Source organism: Gossypium hirsutum, chromosome A11 (genome assembly GCF_007990345.1).
Source record: "Gossypium hirsutum isolate 1008001.06 chromosome A11, Gossypium_hirsutum_v2.1, whole genome shotgun sequence".
NCBI lineage: Eukaryota > Viridiplantae > Streptophyta > Magnoliopsida > Malvales > Malvaceae > Gossypium > Gossypium hirsutum.
In genome coordinates this window covers 7,765,051-7,780,227 of record NC_053434.1, presented here as the reverse complement: position 1 = coordinate 7,780,227, position 15,177 = coordinate 7,765,051, and the positions used below count along the sequence as shown (strand labels likewise).

Here is a 15,177-nt window from a genome sequence, read left to right as displayed (position 1 = left end):
ATGTGAAAGGAAATTGAGAGGCGGAGACCCAATAGGGCCACATTAAACCTAGCCCAAGTATCTGAAATTGGCCCACATCACGCATTCCTTGTAGCCCAATGCCAAGTCCAGCAACAAAGCTAGAACTTGTTTTAGGTAGGAATTGAGCCAACCTGGACTTTACATCTCAAATGTCCTACTTCACTCCCATTAATCCTTTGGGGGGGGGGGGAATGGAGTGACATTTTCTCCATTCATCATTATCTATTTGCTATGTTTTATCCATAATTAAAAAACCAAGTTACGTAGAAAAAACACATTATAAAGTTAAAAATGTAAACACTTCAATGGAGTATTGGTTGAGGCTTTGTTTGTAAAGAACAAATATTTATATTTTAAAAATATCGTATAGACTTTTGAACTAGCCCAGAAGCTTTATATTAAATAATTCTGAAAAAACTTTATATTAATGGTTAATCCTTTAGGTTGTAGTTTTCCAAGTCAAAGATTTTGATACCCTCTTCGTACCGCTTTTCGGTGTGCTTAACGACATTTTATTGAGAGTTAGTCTAAAGCATAACCTCAAAATCTTTAGCTTTGCCTTTTCGGATAACAAAAACCACACGATGACCATCTTTTATTTCTATTCATAAGTTTTAACTGGAAAGAAAATAACTCGTTTAAATGTGTTGGAATTTATAAAAATAATGTTACTGCAATTAATGAAATTGGATATTACTTTTTTATGAGTCAGAGAAAATTAATTAATATTATGTTTGTTTCACTTAAAAGAATTTTTGAAAAATGATTTTTAAAAGATTGATTGATTTTTTGAAAATTTTGATATTTTCTTATGGTCTAGAGTCTTGGGTTAGTATTTTAGTATTTATTTATGATTAAATATTATTTAAAAGTCTTCCACTGTGTTTATTGTTTTATTTAATGAAGATGTATTATATTATATTATTAAATATAAATAATTAAATATATGTTTAATAATACTGAATATTACAATATTTGATTTATGTTCATTTGTAAATAAAATTAGTCATAAATAAGTTTTTTTTGGAAAATAATTTATGCTTTATAAAGGGTAAGTAAATTTACGGAAACTCAAGATTAATTTATCATTGAAGTTGAAAAGTATTTTTGAAAAATGGGGTGAAAATAAATTTTTAAAAAGTGATTTTGAAAATTTTGATAATGTTTACTGGGAAAAAAATATTTTTAAAGACATAAAATGTTAATTTTAAACATATTGTAAAGTGATAGATTTAATGTGAGATAAAAAGATAATTTTATTAAAAAGCATTTTTCCAAAAATTAAAAATTTTAATTTTAAACCTAGGTTAAAATCTCAATTTATTTATTTTTTGATCTGAAATGAATGTTTGGGTTGAAAGCCATATTTCTCGTTTACTTGTAAATTTACTTTTTGATCAAAAAATTATTTTCTAGAAAACAAACATAAAAAATATAGATAAAAAAAAGTCGATAAATAAAATTTCCTAAAATAAACGCACTCTAAATCCAGACGAGTAACGGTTCACATAATCATAACCTGATTTGAAACTTCGCTGTCCTGGTTTTGTCTTTTTTTTATTGAAGTCCTTGGATTTCTAGTTTTAAACCTTTCCCATCACTTGCATTGTTTGTTGGTTTGTTGTTTTGCCTGCCTGGATACCCCTCTAAAATCTAAAAGTCTCTTAATTCATTGCTGTCCCTTGTGCAGCTGTTTCCTGGAAGCTGGAACTTGTTCCCAATTTAACTTCCATTTTTTCTTCTTCTTTTTTTATTTCCCAACTTTCACATACTTGAATTGTGGCCTCACTATTTGTCACCCAAAAAGAAAGAAAGGAGTTTCGGCCTGTCTTTTAATTTTTTGAAGATTGGGAGTGCTTGTCGCCAATATATTATATCATGGCTTGATTTGAGTATGAAAAACGGTGAAACCAGGCTTCACTTTCGGCCTATAACTCAGCTACCTACTACCCTAACGTCATTAACCAAATCTTCTGCGGTTCAAATTAATGCCTTCTTTTCTATGGTGTATTTTCATCATTTTTTATTTGAAAATAGATTATACTCTTAAAATTAGCTACTTTAGTCACCGATATATTAAAAAATTCATTTAAAATGGATAAATAGATTTAATAAAGAAGGATATGATTTGGGCGTGAATGGGTTTCGGGTTTGGCATAGTGGGTGCTGTTGCTGTCGCTTACGTTTTTGATGCCATGTCTCAAGTCCTAACCCCCTCTTTGCCTGCGACTGCAACCGTATTTCTTTCGCCTACTTTTCTCGTGTTATGAAATGTCTTAAATCACCCTTAAATTGATAGATAACTAAGCGAAGATATTGTCTATTGCAACTTGCGAGTAAAGGACATTTATTGTATCATCTGACTGCGATTTGGTTCTTTTTTGACTAGCCCATGCCAACTGTGATTTAAGGCATGAAAAATAACCGGAGTTCATTACTCTATTACACCTATGTTCTCGGACCAAAGTTCTTTTGTTTATTATCTATTGCCATTATGACCAAACCTCTTTTCGTTTGAGCTAAATCCCAGTAATTAGCCGATGATTAAATTAGTGAATACTATATCAAAACATGAATTTTGCTGACTTGATATAAATATAATTAAATATAAAATAAAAAATTCAAAACTTGAAAATTAAGAGAATATATATTGATCACAAAATTTAAAATCATTTTATATTCTAAACAACAGTAATTCTCAACCAGGAGTTAAAATAAGTGTCATCTTTACCACCTATAATTCTACTTTTTTTTAACTAATAATGTTTTATATTAGTATTCAAGGATGGTGAATGAAACTCATAAAATAGTGTATGTATAGAGTTCTTGCTCTAAACAAATTCCACGTTGATTTGACCAGTAAGAACTCGAAGCTAGTTCGAATGCAACTCCATTTCGGTTTAATGTCTGAGGCATCCTTCACTAATTGAGCAATGAGCAGGAATTTGATTGGGATCAGTGACGTAGAAGGAAGCCACGAATTTACCCAACACAACTTCTAGTCTTCATCCACTTGTACTAAAGTTGTGGAGCAGCTGATCCAGCAGAGTTTTCGAAAAATGTTTTGCGTAAACTACTTGGGTAATTATGTCTAAAATTTTGTTTTTATTACTTAATTAAGAAATATATAATTTATTAAGCAGAATATCTTTTAGGATATGTTTGGTTCAGTGTATTACCTAATACAATACAGGTCGAATACGCGCGTATTACATGACGCCTCTAATCCGGCGTTTGGTTCGCTGTAATAGGCATTACGGGCGTAAACCAATCCCGACCTAATCCCCTTTTTCGCTGCTTTTGTAATCCCTTCCCAAATCCCTGTAATACCTATTACGTCCGCCTTCCGTCCCCTGCTCTCTGTTTTACCCTCCCTCCCTACCCGACCCTCTCATATTTTGTCCTCAAAATTTCTCCTTCCATCTCCCACCGTTTTTGTTTATTATTCTGTCCACATCGTTTCTTCAGTCTCTGTCTCCTCCCATTTCCTCCCAACCCTATCTGCAACTCTCTACTGCTCTTCAATATTTTCACAAAATTGGAAATACCTGATAGCTGAATCCAGTGAATCCTTTGAAAGTGAAGCGTTTTTCGGGTCATCACCTCTAATCCAATATCGGGTGAGTTTTATTTCGGACCGAAATTAATCTGCCAATTCTTTTGTTCGACAATCTTTTATCAAATATTTTTGCATGGTTATGAATCTTTAGTCTTCAGTAGTTTCTGTTGAAATTGCTATTTTATTTTATGAAATTGTTGCTGATTTCATTGGAATTATTGTATAATTGCACTTGTGGCTTTTTATTCTTCAGTAGTTTAATGTTGATTTCATGGTTATGAATCTTTTACTCTTCTGTAGTTTTAGTTAACGAAAGTTTTTCTGGGTTTAATATCCCTTGCCTGGTTCACTCGGTTTCGAAGAACAGGATGCTAAAACCTTTGCTTCCTGGGTATGATTTTCAGTGATCATTTCCCTTGTTTTAATTGAACCTAAAGCTTAATCAAGTTGGTTCGTGCGATAATTGTTTTGTATGCAGGGTATTGATTATTTGAAGTATGATAACTGTCACCATGATGGATCAAAGCCAATTGAAAGGTGGTGTAGTTGTCTTCTTTGTTTTGATTTGCAGCCATATTATATGCTTATATATTGCTTTAATTTTTCGTGTAGATATCCTGTTATGTCTAAAGCTTTGAAGAAGGCTGGCCGCCCCATATTCTTTTCTCTGTGTGAATGGTACTGTCTAAATCACAGTTTGATTTAAGCTTTTAATTTAAGTAACGATTTTCTGATTCTTTTTTTTTTTTACTTTGCCATGTGTTTGATTTTTTGTTTCTTAGGGGAGAAATGCACCCTGCTGAATGGGGTTTCCATGTAGGAAATAGCTGGAGGACAACTTGTGACATAACTGATACATGGGAAAGGTAAAGATTTGTTAACGTATTTGGAGGATGTTAGGGTCGGCCTAGAGTATAACTTACAATATTTTGTTGCCTGGCAGTATGATTTCGAGAGCTGATCAAAATGAATTGTATGCTCAATATGCAAGGCCCGGTGGTTGGAATGGTTAGAGTTTTCTTCTAGTTCTGCAATTTTTTTTGAACCATATTAAATGTTTTGTGATTACAATTCTTGTTATATCGATAGATCCGGACATGCTTGAGATCGGGAATGGAGGGATGACGAAAGATGAATATATAGTACATTTCAGCTTATGGGCTATTTCCAAGGTATTACAATTGATATTCACCTTTTTTATGTTTGTTGATATGCATGATGTTGCATATCTGGTCTGAAAAACATGAATGCTATTGCAGGCTCCTCTTCTTCTCGGCTGCGACATAAGGAATATGACACAAGAGACTATAGAGATCATTTCAAACAAAGAGGTCATTGCTGTTAACCAAGGTACATAATTAGAAGTACAGTTCTTCAAAAACGCTTTAATGCATCAATAGTTATCGAACTTTTTTAACTTAATGCGATCTTCTGCATTAGATTCTTATGGTATTCAAGCTAGGAAGGCTAGGATGCACGGTGATGAAGAGGTGAAACCTATGCAACAACCCCTTTTGCTTAACCATATGATCATATAACATGCTCGGATTGGTCACTTACCTTTTCGGTGCCTTGTAACAGATTTGGGTTGCGCCACTTTCCAGCTATAGGACAGTAGTTGTCATTCTCAATAGGGGTTCAGTTCGCTATTCTGTAACCGCGTTCTGGGAGGATATGGGACTAGACCCCAACACTGTAGTTGAAGCTAGGGACCTTTGGGATGTACTCAAATTATAGCTACAAGCTTTATAGTATATCCTACTGTCATTTTCCATTGCTTTAGTTCACTTATTCATGCACATATATGAATCTCTTGCAGCATAAAACACTGAAGAACCGATTTGTGGGCAATATTACAACAATGTTGAACCCTCATTCATGCAAAATGTATGTGTTGAAACCAATTTCTTGAACTTAGTGATTCTTGAATTGGGTCACTTTCTTTTCTTTTTTTCTTTTGGATTAGCATTTTGGAATTATGAATTAGTTCTTTAATAATATTTGATGAAGAAAGCTTTCCTCTTTAATGTAGTTGGATTAGCACTTGTAATTAGTTTCTTAATAATATGAATGAAGTAAGCTTTTTTACTCCAATGTCAGATGTGGTTGCTGTACTCTTGCAGATTTTTTTCATATTTATTCATTAGATTCAAGTCATTGAAGATGATAAAAACAGAAATGAATTGGACTTAATTACTACAAATCCAGGTCTCCAAATTGTATTATATATTATGGTTTGAGTAAATTCATATAAGAATATTAATTATTAAGAATTTTATTAAATTATATATTTAATTAAAATATATTTAATAATAATTATGTTTAAATATGATTAAATTATTTATTATTGATATTAATCTTATTAAAATTTAAATAAAATAATTTACCAAAACAAATTTCTGCTAATTATTAAGAATTTTATTAAATTATATATTTTAATTAAAATATATTAAATAATAATTATGTTTAAATATGATTAAATTATTTATTATTGATATTAATCTTATTAAAATTTAAATAAAATAATTTACCAAAACAAATTTCTGCTAATTATTAAGAATTTTATTAAATTATATATTTTAATTAAAATATATTAAATAATAATTATGTTTAAATATGATTAAATTATTTATTTTTGATAATAAATAATCTTATTAAAATTTAAATAACAATAACAATAATCATTTACCAAAACAAATTTATGCTAAGGGTATTCTGGTCATTTTAGTTTTCTCCATTATGCTATTACACCTCTATTACATTCAACCAAACACAGTTTTACTATTACGCCTCTATTCCATTACATTCAACCAAACAGTTGATTTGCTATTACACCTCTATTCCATTACACCTCTAATCCAATCCAATACACCTCTAATCCAATACAGCGAACCAAACGTGCTCTTATAAATCTACAATTAAATTATATATTTTTATAATAGAAAAAAGTAATTTTATAATTTTAATAGGTTATATTTTTATAATTTTTAAAATATTAAACTAAAGTTGTATTACTTTTAAAATATTAAATTGTAATTTTACTATTATAAATTTAAAATTTTATAAATTATTAAATTATAAAATGATGTAAATAAAAAATATATTTTAAAAGAGTTAAGTCCAATCAATCTCCTGACTCCGTCACGAACCTTATTTGAGATTATTTTCTTTGTCACCTCATCATTAAATGATTAACGAATAGATGATGCCACATTTTTTAAATTAATATAATAAAATTAGTCATTAATTTTTATTTTTATTTGTCAATTTTATCCTATTCTATATAAAAATTATAAAAATAAAGATTCTTTAAAAACAAAAAATTATTAAGTTATAAAATGTATATAATATATAAATACATAAAAAATGTACTACATAAATACGTAAAAGTAAAGGTAAACTACAAAAATGATCACTTTTGTTTGCTTCAGATTGCATTTTAGTCACCTATATTTTAAATGTTACTTTTTAGTCACTTATGTCATCATTTTGCTAAGTGGTCACTCTATTGTTAAGCTCTGTTCCCTCCCTAACCGGCGGTTCTACGTGGCAATCCAAATGGGTTTTAAATGTCAACTTAGATGTCCAGTTGTTGGGATGAAAATAGATTTTTAATTAAATAAATTTAATTTGGACTGCCACATAGAATATCCAAGTTGGCATTTAAAACCTATTTAGACTGTCATGTAGGATCGTCATTAGGGAGGTAATGGAGTTTAACGGTAGAGTGACCACTTCATAACAAGACGATAAGGTAAGTGATTAAAACATAACATTTCAAAAATAAAATAGTGACCACTTCATAACAAGACGATAAGATAAGTGATTAAAACATAATATTTCAAAAATAAAATATTAAAATATAATTTGAGGCAAATAAAAGTGACTATTTTTATAGTTTACTTTAATGTAAATAGATAAAAATTAAAAATATATATACATAAAATATTAAAATATAGAAGACATGAATGGTCAAGGAGATAGAGGAATCGGGATCAAAGGGGTGGAGGGAGAGAAAGAGGCGATGATAGGTGCAAAGGTCATAGGCTGCTGGTTGGCAACATGTGTGCAAAGTGGCTAAAGGAAGCATTGAGCCGTCTGCAAGGTGCGGGTAAGGTGGTCACGTGAGGCACTAAGGGTGGCTGAGTGGGCATAGGAGAGTTGGTGAAGGTGATTGTTTTTGTTTCTGAGAGATGTTTGGTGGCTGTGAGCTACTAAGTTGGGGCGATAAGAAGGCTGGCTATTATATGGTGTGATCTTGGTGCTTGATTAGTGTGCTGACTAAAGTGAGAAATTTTCTTTAGACAAATTTGAATTATAATATTTTATTTAACTCAAGATGCAAATTTACTATTATATTAATTTATAATTTTATATTTCTTAAAATGATTAAATTAAAATTTTATAATATTAATTAATATATAAAACTATAAATTTAAAAGGACTAAAAACAAAAAATATAATTTTAATGAGTCTAAGGCTCTTGCTTGTCCAATAAGAGCAATGTCGTGGCTGGTCGGTGGGGTGAGGATGGTGATGGTGCGAAGGTGTGGCGTTAGGGAGGCGGGTGTTTGTTGGGGGTAGGTTCAGCAAAGGATTGGTGTTTGATTGAAAAAGAAGAGGATTGAAGGTAAGAGAAAAAAAAAAAAGAAGGTAAGTTTTAACTGGGTAAAGGCTTTGGTGATTTGAGAATTTAATTGGTAAATTCATTTTACTTGGACAAAGGGTGCGAACCACAAAAAGACGTAAACTTAGTTTTTTTTTAAAAAAAAATTTTATATAGTTTATAATTTTCAATTTATAATATTTTTTATAGTTTTGATGGTAAAATTGATAAAAAAAATAAAAAAATTGAAGATATATTTTATTATTACATTTACGCCACATCATCATTTTATTATTTACTTAATTGTTGGGACTAAAACAATAATTTCAAAAACATTGTTGATTAAATTATAATTTATTTTTAAATAACTGATCAAAATGAAAACTTGTATATAATGAAGTGACTGATGATATAGTTTATCCAAAGTTTTTGTATAGAACCGTAATTCCACTATAAAGAGGCCATTTTCTTAATTACAGCGCCACTTGCGACTTTTCTTTTCCGTTTTCCACCGAGAACTGAGAAAAGGCACTGTTTCTCGTCTTGTCATTATGCAGTTAGCACAGAAGAGAGAGAGAGAGAGAGAGAGAGAACCAAAGGGCCAGGGTTTAAACTTTAAAGGGTTTTGGGGACATGAGCTCTTAGTAAACAGCAAAATAGTATAGGAGAAGGAAAGAAATTTATCTTTGCCTTCGCTTTCCATCACTATTCTATTACTTTCTTCCTTTTAATCTCCAGCCCCCTGTAATTAATAAATCCATTTATTTCTCAAATATACGTGAGAAGATAGAACAGGTCTTTAAAAAAGGCCAAGCCCTCTCCTTCCCTCTCCTTTTCTTTCTCTTGTTATTTCATTGGTAACTGCAAGACCGCCAGCCGCAGTTGCCAGGCGCCGTTTCTCTTTTCTTGAGCTTTCATCTCATGTCCTCTCTCTCCTCAATAATGGTTTGTCCACCATTATATTCTTAAGCCTTGACCAGACTAATATCTCCTTTTTAATTTCAAGCAGGTAAATCATGGTAAGTCTTCTTTTTCTCCTTTTTTTAAATTTTCTTCTTTCTTTCTGCTTTCTCTATCGTTTGTGAAAGCTAAATGAGTTTATGGTTTTTTTTTTAATAGTTGTTTTCTTCATATGTACCTCGTTGGCTTCAAGTTCTTCTGACGGAGAAATTCTTCAACGCTTGTATAATTCATGAAGATGCGAGGAAAAACGAGAAGAATATATATTGCTTGGATTGTTGTATCAGTATATGCCCTCACTGCCTGGCTCCTCACAGTTCCCACAGGCTCTTACAGGTTCCCCCTTGCACCTTGTAATTCTCTTGATGTCGTATGATTTCAAGTGTTTTACTCTATTTTTCTCATGTTCTCAGGTAAGAAGATATGTCTACCATGATGTTATAAGGTTGGATGATGCAACAAAATTAATGGACTGTGCCTTTGTTCAAGTAAGTCATCACCCTTTGCTCCTTAATTCAACTTCAATTCCAACAAACATAGAAGACAAAACATGTTTTAGTTTCAAATTTAGCTTTTTGTGAGTAATTTAATTGCTCTTTGTCGTGTCTAATACTTTCGGCATGCTTAGTAAAAAGAGCTGACATTGCCATAAAGCCAAATGTCTGAGTTATGAAACAAGCCTTCAATGCTGTACTCACTGTCTTTCTTTGTTTTGTTGTTCCATTAGTCATACATAACAAATAGCGCAAAAGTGATATTTATCAACCAAAGGCCACAAACAAGGCATTTCAGAGGCTCCGGCAATTTCTGCACCATCTGCGGCAGAAGCCTGCAAGACCCTTATCTCTTTTGCTCTCTTTCCTGCAAGGTTACTTTTTCCTTTATTATTATTTTATTGCCTTTTTATTCCGAGTAGTACATTTTTTCAACAATTTCAACTACCATTTTCTTCATAGCAGATAGATTATCTGTCAAGAACAGAAGATGGGCTTTCCAAGTTCCTGTTTGAGTGCAATTATTTGCCTTTACCTGATTCTGGTCTGGATGATGGTTTGGTGACGCCCGACTCGGTCCTTGAGCCGTCTTGTTCCACCAAAACGTCTTCTGGGTCTGGTGGATACGATGAAGTGTGGTGCCGGGCACTTGCTTGCACCGCTACAACGTCGGAGATTGTGAGGAAGAAAAGGACAAGCTTAACAGCATGTCGTCCGACATGTCCTCCGGTATCCGAAGTTTCAGGAAATTTAATGAACCGGAGAAAGAAAGCTCCACAACGAGCTCCACTGTATTGAAACTTGATTTCATCTATGGAAGTGAGAGAGGTAAGGGGAGATTGTGACATTGTTGGTATTTATTTATATATATATTTCATTTTCAGTTAATTTACGGATGAAATCTCCCAGTTTTGTTTATGTACTGCCCTCTCCTCTCCCATAGCATAGTTATTTTCATCATAAAAAACCTATTCTTTCTCTCTTCCATATATAGTCATAGGGAGTAATAGTAATACTGACAGAAACTGCTGTATTATTATCATCTGTTATGGGGTTATATATGATTTATATTTCCCAACCTATATGCTTCACTGTTTTATTTTTTATTGTTTAACTTGAACAATATCATGTTATTAAGTTTCATATCACGAAGATGAAAGATGACGATATCAAAATATCAATTATCATCTTTGTAGATTGATCCCAATCCTTACACACAGGGTAATTCAATTATTCATCGGTTTCCTTTCCTTTGAGAAAGGTAATATAATAATGGCTTTTTTGTATTTCAATATTCTAGTCGTAAAATTTCCCATAATGTTTTGTACAAGGAAGAATTTTAAGGTGAAGTATTCTGTATGTTCCGATTAATGCAAATTGTTTATAATATTATGTATTTGTGGAATTACATAATATTATTATAATTTTTATAACATTTTTTTCTTACAAAATTATATATTTAAAATCAAACATTATAGTATTTTAATTTTTAAAGTTTAACATTGGGTAAAATTGGTTTAGTGTTTTAAGCATGTACATTTTTAAATTTCATTTTCTCATCAAATTGTTTCATCCAAACATCCTTGGACTGCTGGGATGTTCATCGTCATTAGATTTTCACTTCTCTCCACCGTTAAGAGTTAAGACATCATCAACCCCATTGTAAATCTCAATAATACTATTAGTATTTGTTTAAGTTGTGAAAAATAAGGGAGGGAGATGAAGTGTGAAGAGGTAATTAAAGGTTTGTCGAGTAAGTGAGAAACAACCTTTTGAAATAAGGCTTTGGTCACCTGATGCAGGGACAAGTGTTGGGCATGTATTGACCCGCTCTGCTCTGGGTTTCCGCCACGTGTCTAAACATGTATTGCCTTCTTCTTTCGTATCTGTACATAAAATACGAAGTTTTTGTACCCTTCACAACAGCATTGAAGGAGCATGCCGACGTTTTTTTAAGAAGCAAAGCTAAAATTGCGGTCACAGTCCTGGTTTTTTCTTTTTTTCGAGATAAATGGGACCACGACGCTCTTGCTCAAAGCCATTGCTTGCACAAATAATAGGAGTTAATTTGGCGTGAAACTCCATCAATTTGTAGCAAAATTTTATGTGCATTTTGCTTGTGCAATATATCTGACAGGAAAAAGTGAAGAGCGAGATGGATTTATATACACGAATCTAAAGTGGGTCCAGGAATTACAGTAAGGTTGCATTCGCATCGACTGCCGTGTTTACACTATGGAAAGGAGTCGGGTAAATGCATTCACTGTAAATTTATAGCCCAATTTCACAAACTCCCCACATGCTGAATGTTCATACAAAAAGTACCTATCAGTTGCTAAAACCTCCAAAACTAAAATGTTGGCCTTGGCCCAAATCCTTGGCAAAGAAGAGGTCCTTTCTTCCTCACAGCAATATGAGAAATTCAATCTTTTGATCATAATTTTGTGTTTTGAGCAGGTTGAACAAAGGTGATACAGACAAGCATTGACATACATAATTTCAGATGAAATTCTACTGTATTTCTGTTTTTTATTGTCTCTGACATGTAAAGCTGGATAAGTGTGTGAGACAGGGAAGTAAGCCCATCTCACTTTCAAATGATAAAAGAACAATTTAGGAATAAAACCTCTGCATGTAAATATAGTATATCTGACATGCAAGGAGTATATATGATGTTGATATACATGATTTATGGTATGAGCAAGTTAATCAGAAGATTCTATTTCTTGTATCCATTTGTCAACATCCCATGTATCTCGAAAATTTTCACCATGAGCGAATATGCCTTTCACGAAGCTGAAAAACCTTAGTTCCTCCCACGATTTCGGGGGCCTGATGTCCAACTGAGCAGCAAGCCAACTTACATACTCGCCCTGCCATCACCCAAACAAAACAAAATCAACAGTAAGCAGACAGAGATATGGCTATGTGAAAGTGGAGAGTTGAAACCTCATCATTCTGAAGGCTATGAGTATGATATTTGGGCAATCCGGCCTTCTCCATCTGCTCGTAAAATTCTTCAACAGAAGCTGCCATTGCTTCTTGTGTTGGCAGCTTCACCTTGCCGGACAAAACTTTTGCTACCCATATTGCTTGTAATTCTATTACTCTAAACACCAATGCCTGATTGTTTAAACATCCAATTCCAATATCAGAACTTGAAACACAGTTTTGAAATATACCATTAAAAATCAATCCATTCAATACTTGGCTAAGCAAAAGCATTGGCTATTAAACTAACATTTGAGCAAAACTCAGATGGACGGCTCATAGCATTAGGACTTGAAACTGCAAGTAACATTTAATTCCCATGACACGTTCTGATCAAATGGAAGATAAAAGCTTACCCTGTAATTTATTCCCACAAAAGAAAGCCCAGGGGCTAAGCTCGGTGGAAATATATGTTTATACAGAGGTCCGACACGGTTATCGTCCACGGTAACTATCCCATTTGACTTGAGAAATGGTAAGTGTAATTTGTACCTGCAACAGATGATTTTCCCTCGGGATGATTGAAAAGCGTTTTTAAATATAAAAAAGGACAATGTATTTGAAAATACCCAGTGCAATGAATAATGACTTCTGCCTCAACAATTGATCCATCTTGAAATACCACTTTACCATCTTCGTGAGCGCATTCAATCTGCATAAAATGTCGCTCTATCAGCCAAAAAAAAAAAAAAAAAGAGACCAGCTTAAACAAACTTAATTAATTGACAAAAATGAATAAGAAACCGGTGAGTGTGGCCAGGCGTTATCATAATTTTTCAGATTTATCAACATGATATCGGATCCTCTGAAAGCCAAATGAACTTGTTTTGCAAGAGGGGAGATATCTTTCAAAATGTCTGTGGCACTTGGTCCGTTCCCGATGAGCACCACTATCTGTCGGTAATAACCCAGAATCATTGTAGGAATTGCGTGGATAGAATTGAAATGTACCATAAATTTATGATAGTATATTTAAATACCTTATTTTCAAACTGTTCTGGAGTTCGATAATTATGACTATGCATTTGTAATCCTGGCCAAGTATCCCTGCCTAATGAAAATAATTATACATATGTATTAGAAACAGACAATTATTACAACATAACAGTTGAATTCGAGATGTGATGACATTTGCCAACAACTGCCGCATAGAGAAACAATATTCATGTATTTGGAAGCAGTAGTAGCTACAGAAAGCTGATGTAACGGCATTAATGAAATACCTGGAAATTCTGCAACTTTTGGCTCTGCGTGTTTACCATTGCAAATAACCACAGCCTCAAAAACCTCTTCTTTGGATTCCCATCTTGACTCGGTCTCTCGAGTCCTAGACTCAACAACCCACTCGTGACTCACCTCATCAACTAGCTCCACCCGAATCACTTCATGCCCAAATCGAATCAACTCCATCAACCCAAAGTCCCGAGCAAAGTCTTGGAGAAACCTGAGCACCTCTTCATGACCCGGAAAAGGCCTTCTATCTCCACTTTCTCTCTTCACAAATGGATAGTCCATGAAACTCATAACCTGCCTAGGAAGGTTAGTTCGAAGGGATTTGTAGAGGCTACTATGAACTATTTCCCGATTCGGGTCGAGGCCTAATAGGTCAGATTCCACCCGTGAATCATAGAGCCATGTACCGCCAACTTTGTTGGCCTTTTCAAATACAGTGACACGGTGACCTTCTCTTTGAAGCTCTCTGGCCGTAACAAGCCCTGCAGCGCCAGCACCGATGACCGCTATGTTATAAGATTGTCCCATTTTCCGCTATCACGATCGACGGTGTACCTCTTCAGTTTTCAAGATCTATTTGGTAGGCCAGGTTTCGATTCTCTTAAATCAAAACTTATTGTTTATTTATATATAATGCTATATTTTGGTCAAACACTCAAAATGGTCAATATAGTTCAGAATTACAAACTTCGACAAAACCGGATTGGTTTACATTAGATAAAAGTCAAGAGTGTTATTTACATCATTGCGGACGTATTTGGTTTAAACAGAGGGGTTTGACAATCCCCTTCATTTTTTATTTAATGAAAGAGCTTCCCACATTTTAATTCTCATCTTATTGAACTCAATTATGAAATTCTTAAAAGGTGATTAAGATTATAAATTATGAGTTTATTTGTATTTTCTACATAAAATCTAAAAAAATACGAGATTTATTATTATTTTTATTTCAATTAGAATCACATTTTACATAAATTTTTTTACTCAGTCATATATTAGATTATATGTAAAGAGTGGGGTCAAACCCTTTTAATTTAATTAGATTATGTGAGCAGAAAAAAAATTATGTGATACATTTATTTATTAAAAATTTATATAAGAATTAAATGATGTTTTTGTTGAAATGATAAAGTTGAAAGTTTAGAAATTATCGTGGTCTTGATTCAAAATTTCTCAATAGAATATTATGGCTTGTTGACAACTGACTTTATCACAACTCAAGCATGACATATTTGGAATGATTGCAAACACTTAGTACGATAAGAAAGTTAGCCCCAGATGGTCCAAAGCGATTAGGCAAAAATCGGCAAAAG

The 15,177-nt window shown here is 32.9% G+C and overlaps 3 protein-coding genes across 3 annotated transcripts; 2 read left to right on the top strand and 1 right to left on the bottom strand.

Moving 5' to 3' along the window:
• Positions 1 to 3,880: 3,880 nt before the first annotated feature.
• On the top strand, positions 3,881 to 5,674 carry LOC121209708 (alpha-galactosidase 1-like). Its single transcript, XM_041080890.1, has 9 exons — positions 3,881 to 3,971; positions 4,059 to 4,117; positions 4,193 to 4,258; positions 4,363 to 4,446; positions 4,524 to 4,588; positions 4,670 to 4,752; positions 4,840 to 4,930; positions 5,021 to 5,070; positions 5,162 to 5,674. The coding sequence occupies exons 3-9, from the start codon at positions 4,203 to 4,205 to the stop codon at positions 5,315 to 5,317; spliced, it is 585 nt and encodes a 194-aa protein (XP_040936824.1). The 5' UTR covers positions 3,881 to 3,971; positions 4,059 to 4,117; positions 4,193 to 4,202; the 3' UTR covers positions 5,318 to 5,674.
• A 2,995-nt stretch (positions 5,675 to 8,669) lies between these two features.
• Positions 8,670 to 10,720, top strand: LOC107911898 (protein RGF1 INDUCIBLE TRANSCRIPTION FACTOR 1). Its single transcript, XM_016839879.2, has 5 exons — positions 8,670 to 9,205; positions 9,306 to 9,482; positions 9,560 to 9,634; positions 9,874 to 10,014; positions 10,106 to 10,720. The coding sequence occupies exons 1-5, from the start codon at positions 9,203 to 9,205 to the stop codon at positions 10,436 to 10,438; spliced, it is 729 nt and encodes a 242-aa protein (XP_016695368.1). The 5' UTR covers positions 8,670 to 9,202; the 3' UTR covers positions 10,439 to 10,720.
• A 1,417-nt stretch (positions 10,721 to 12,137) lies between these two features.
• Positions 12,138 to 14,473, bottom strand: LOC107911897 (flavin-containing monooxygenase FMO GS-OX5). Its single transcript, XM_016839878.2, has 7 exons — positions 13,855 to 14,473; positions 13,612 to 13,682; positions 13,376 to 13,525; positions 13,201 to 13,283; positions 12,988 to 13,123; positions 12,590 to 12,763; positions 12,138 to 12,513 (listed from the first exon to the last, which is right to left on the bottom strand). The coding sequence occupies exons 1-7, from the start codon at positions 14,390 to 14,392 to the stop codon at positions 12,346 to 12,348; spliced, it is 1,320 nt and encodes a 439-aa protein (XP_016695367.1). The 5' UTR covers positions 14,393 to 14,473; the 3' UTR covers positions 12,138 to 12,345.
• Positions 14,474 to 15,177: the final 704 nt, after the last annotated feature.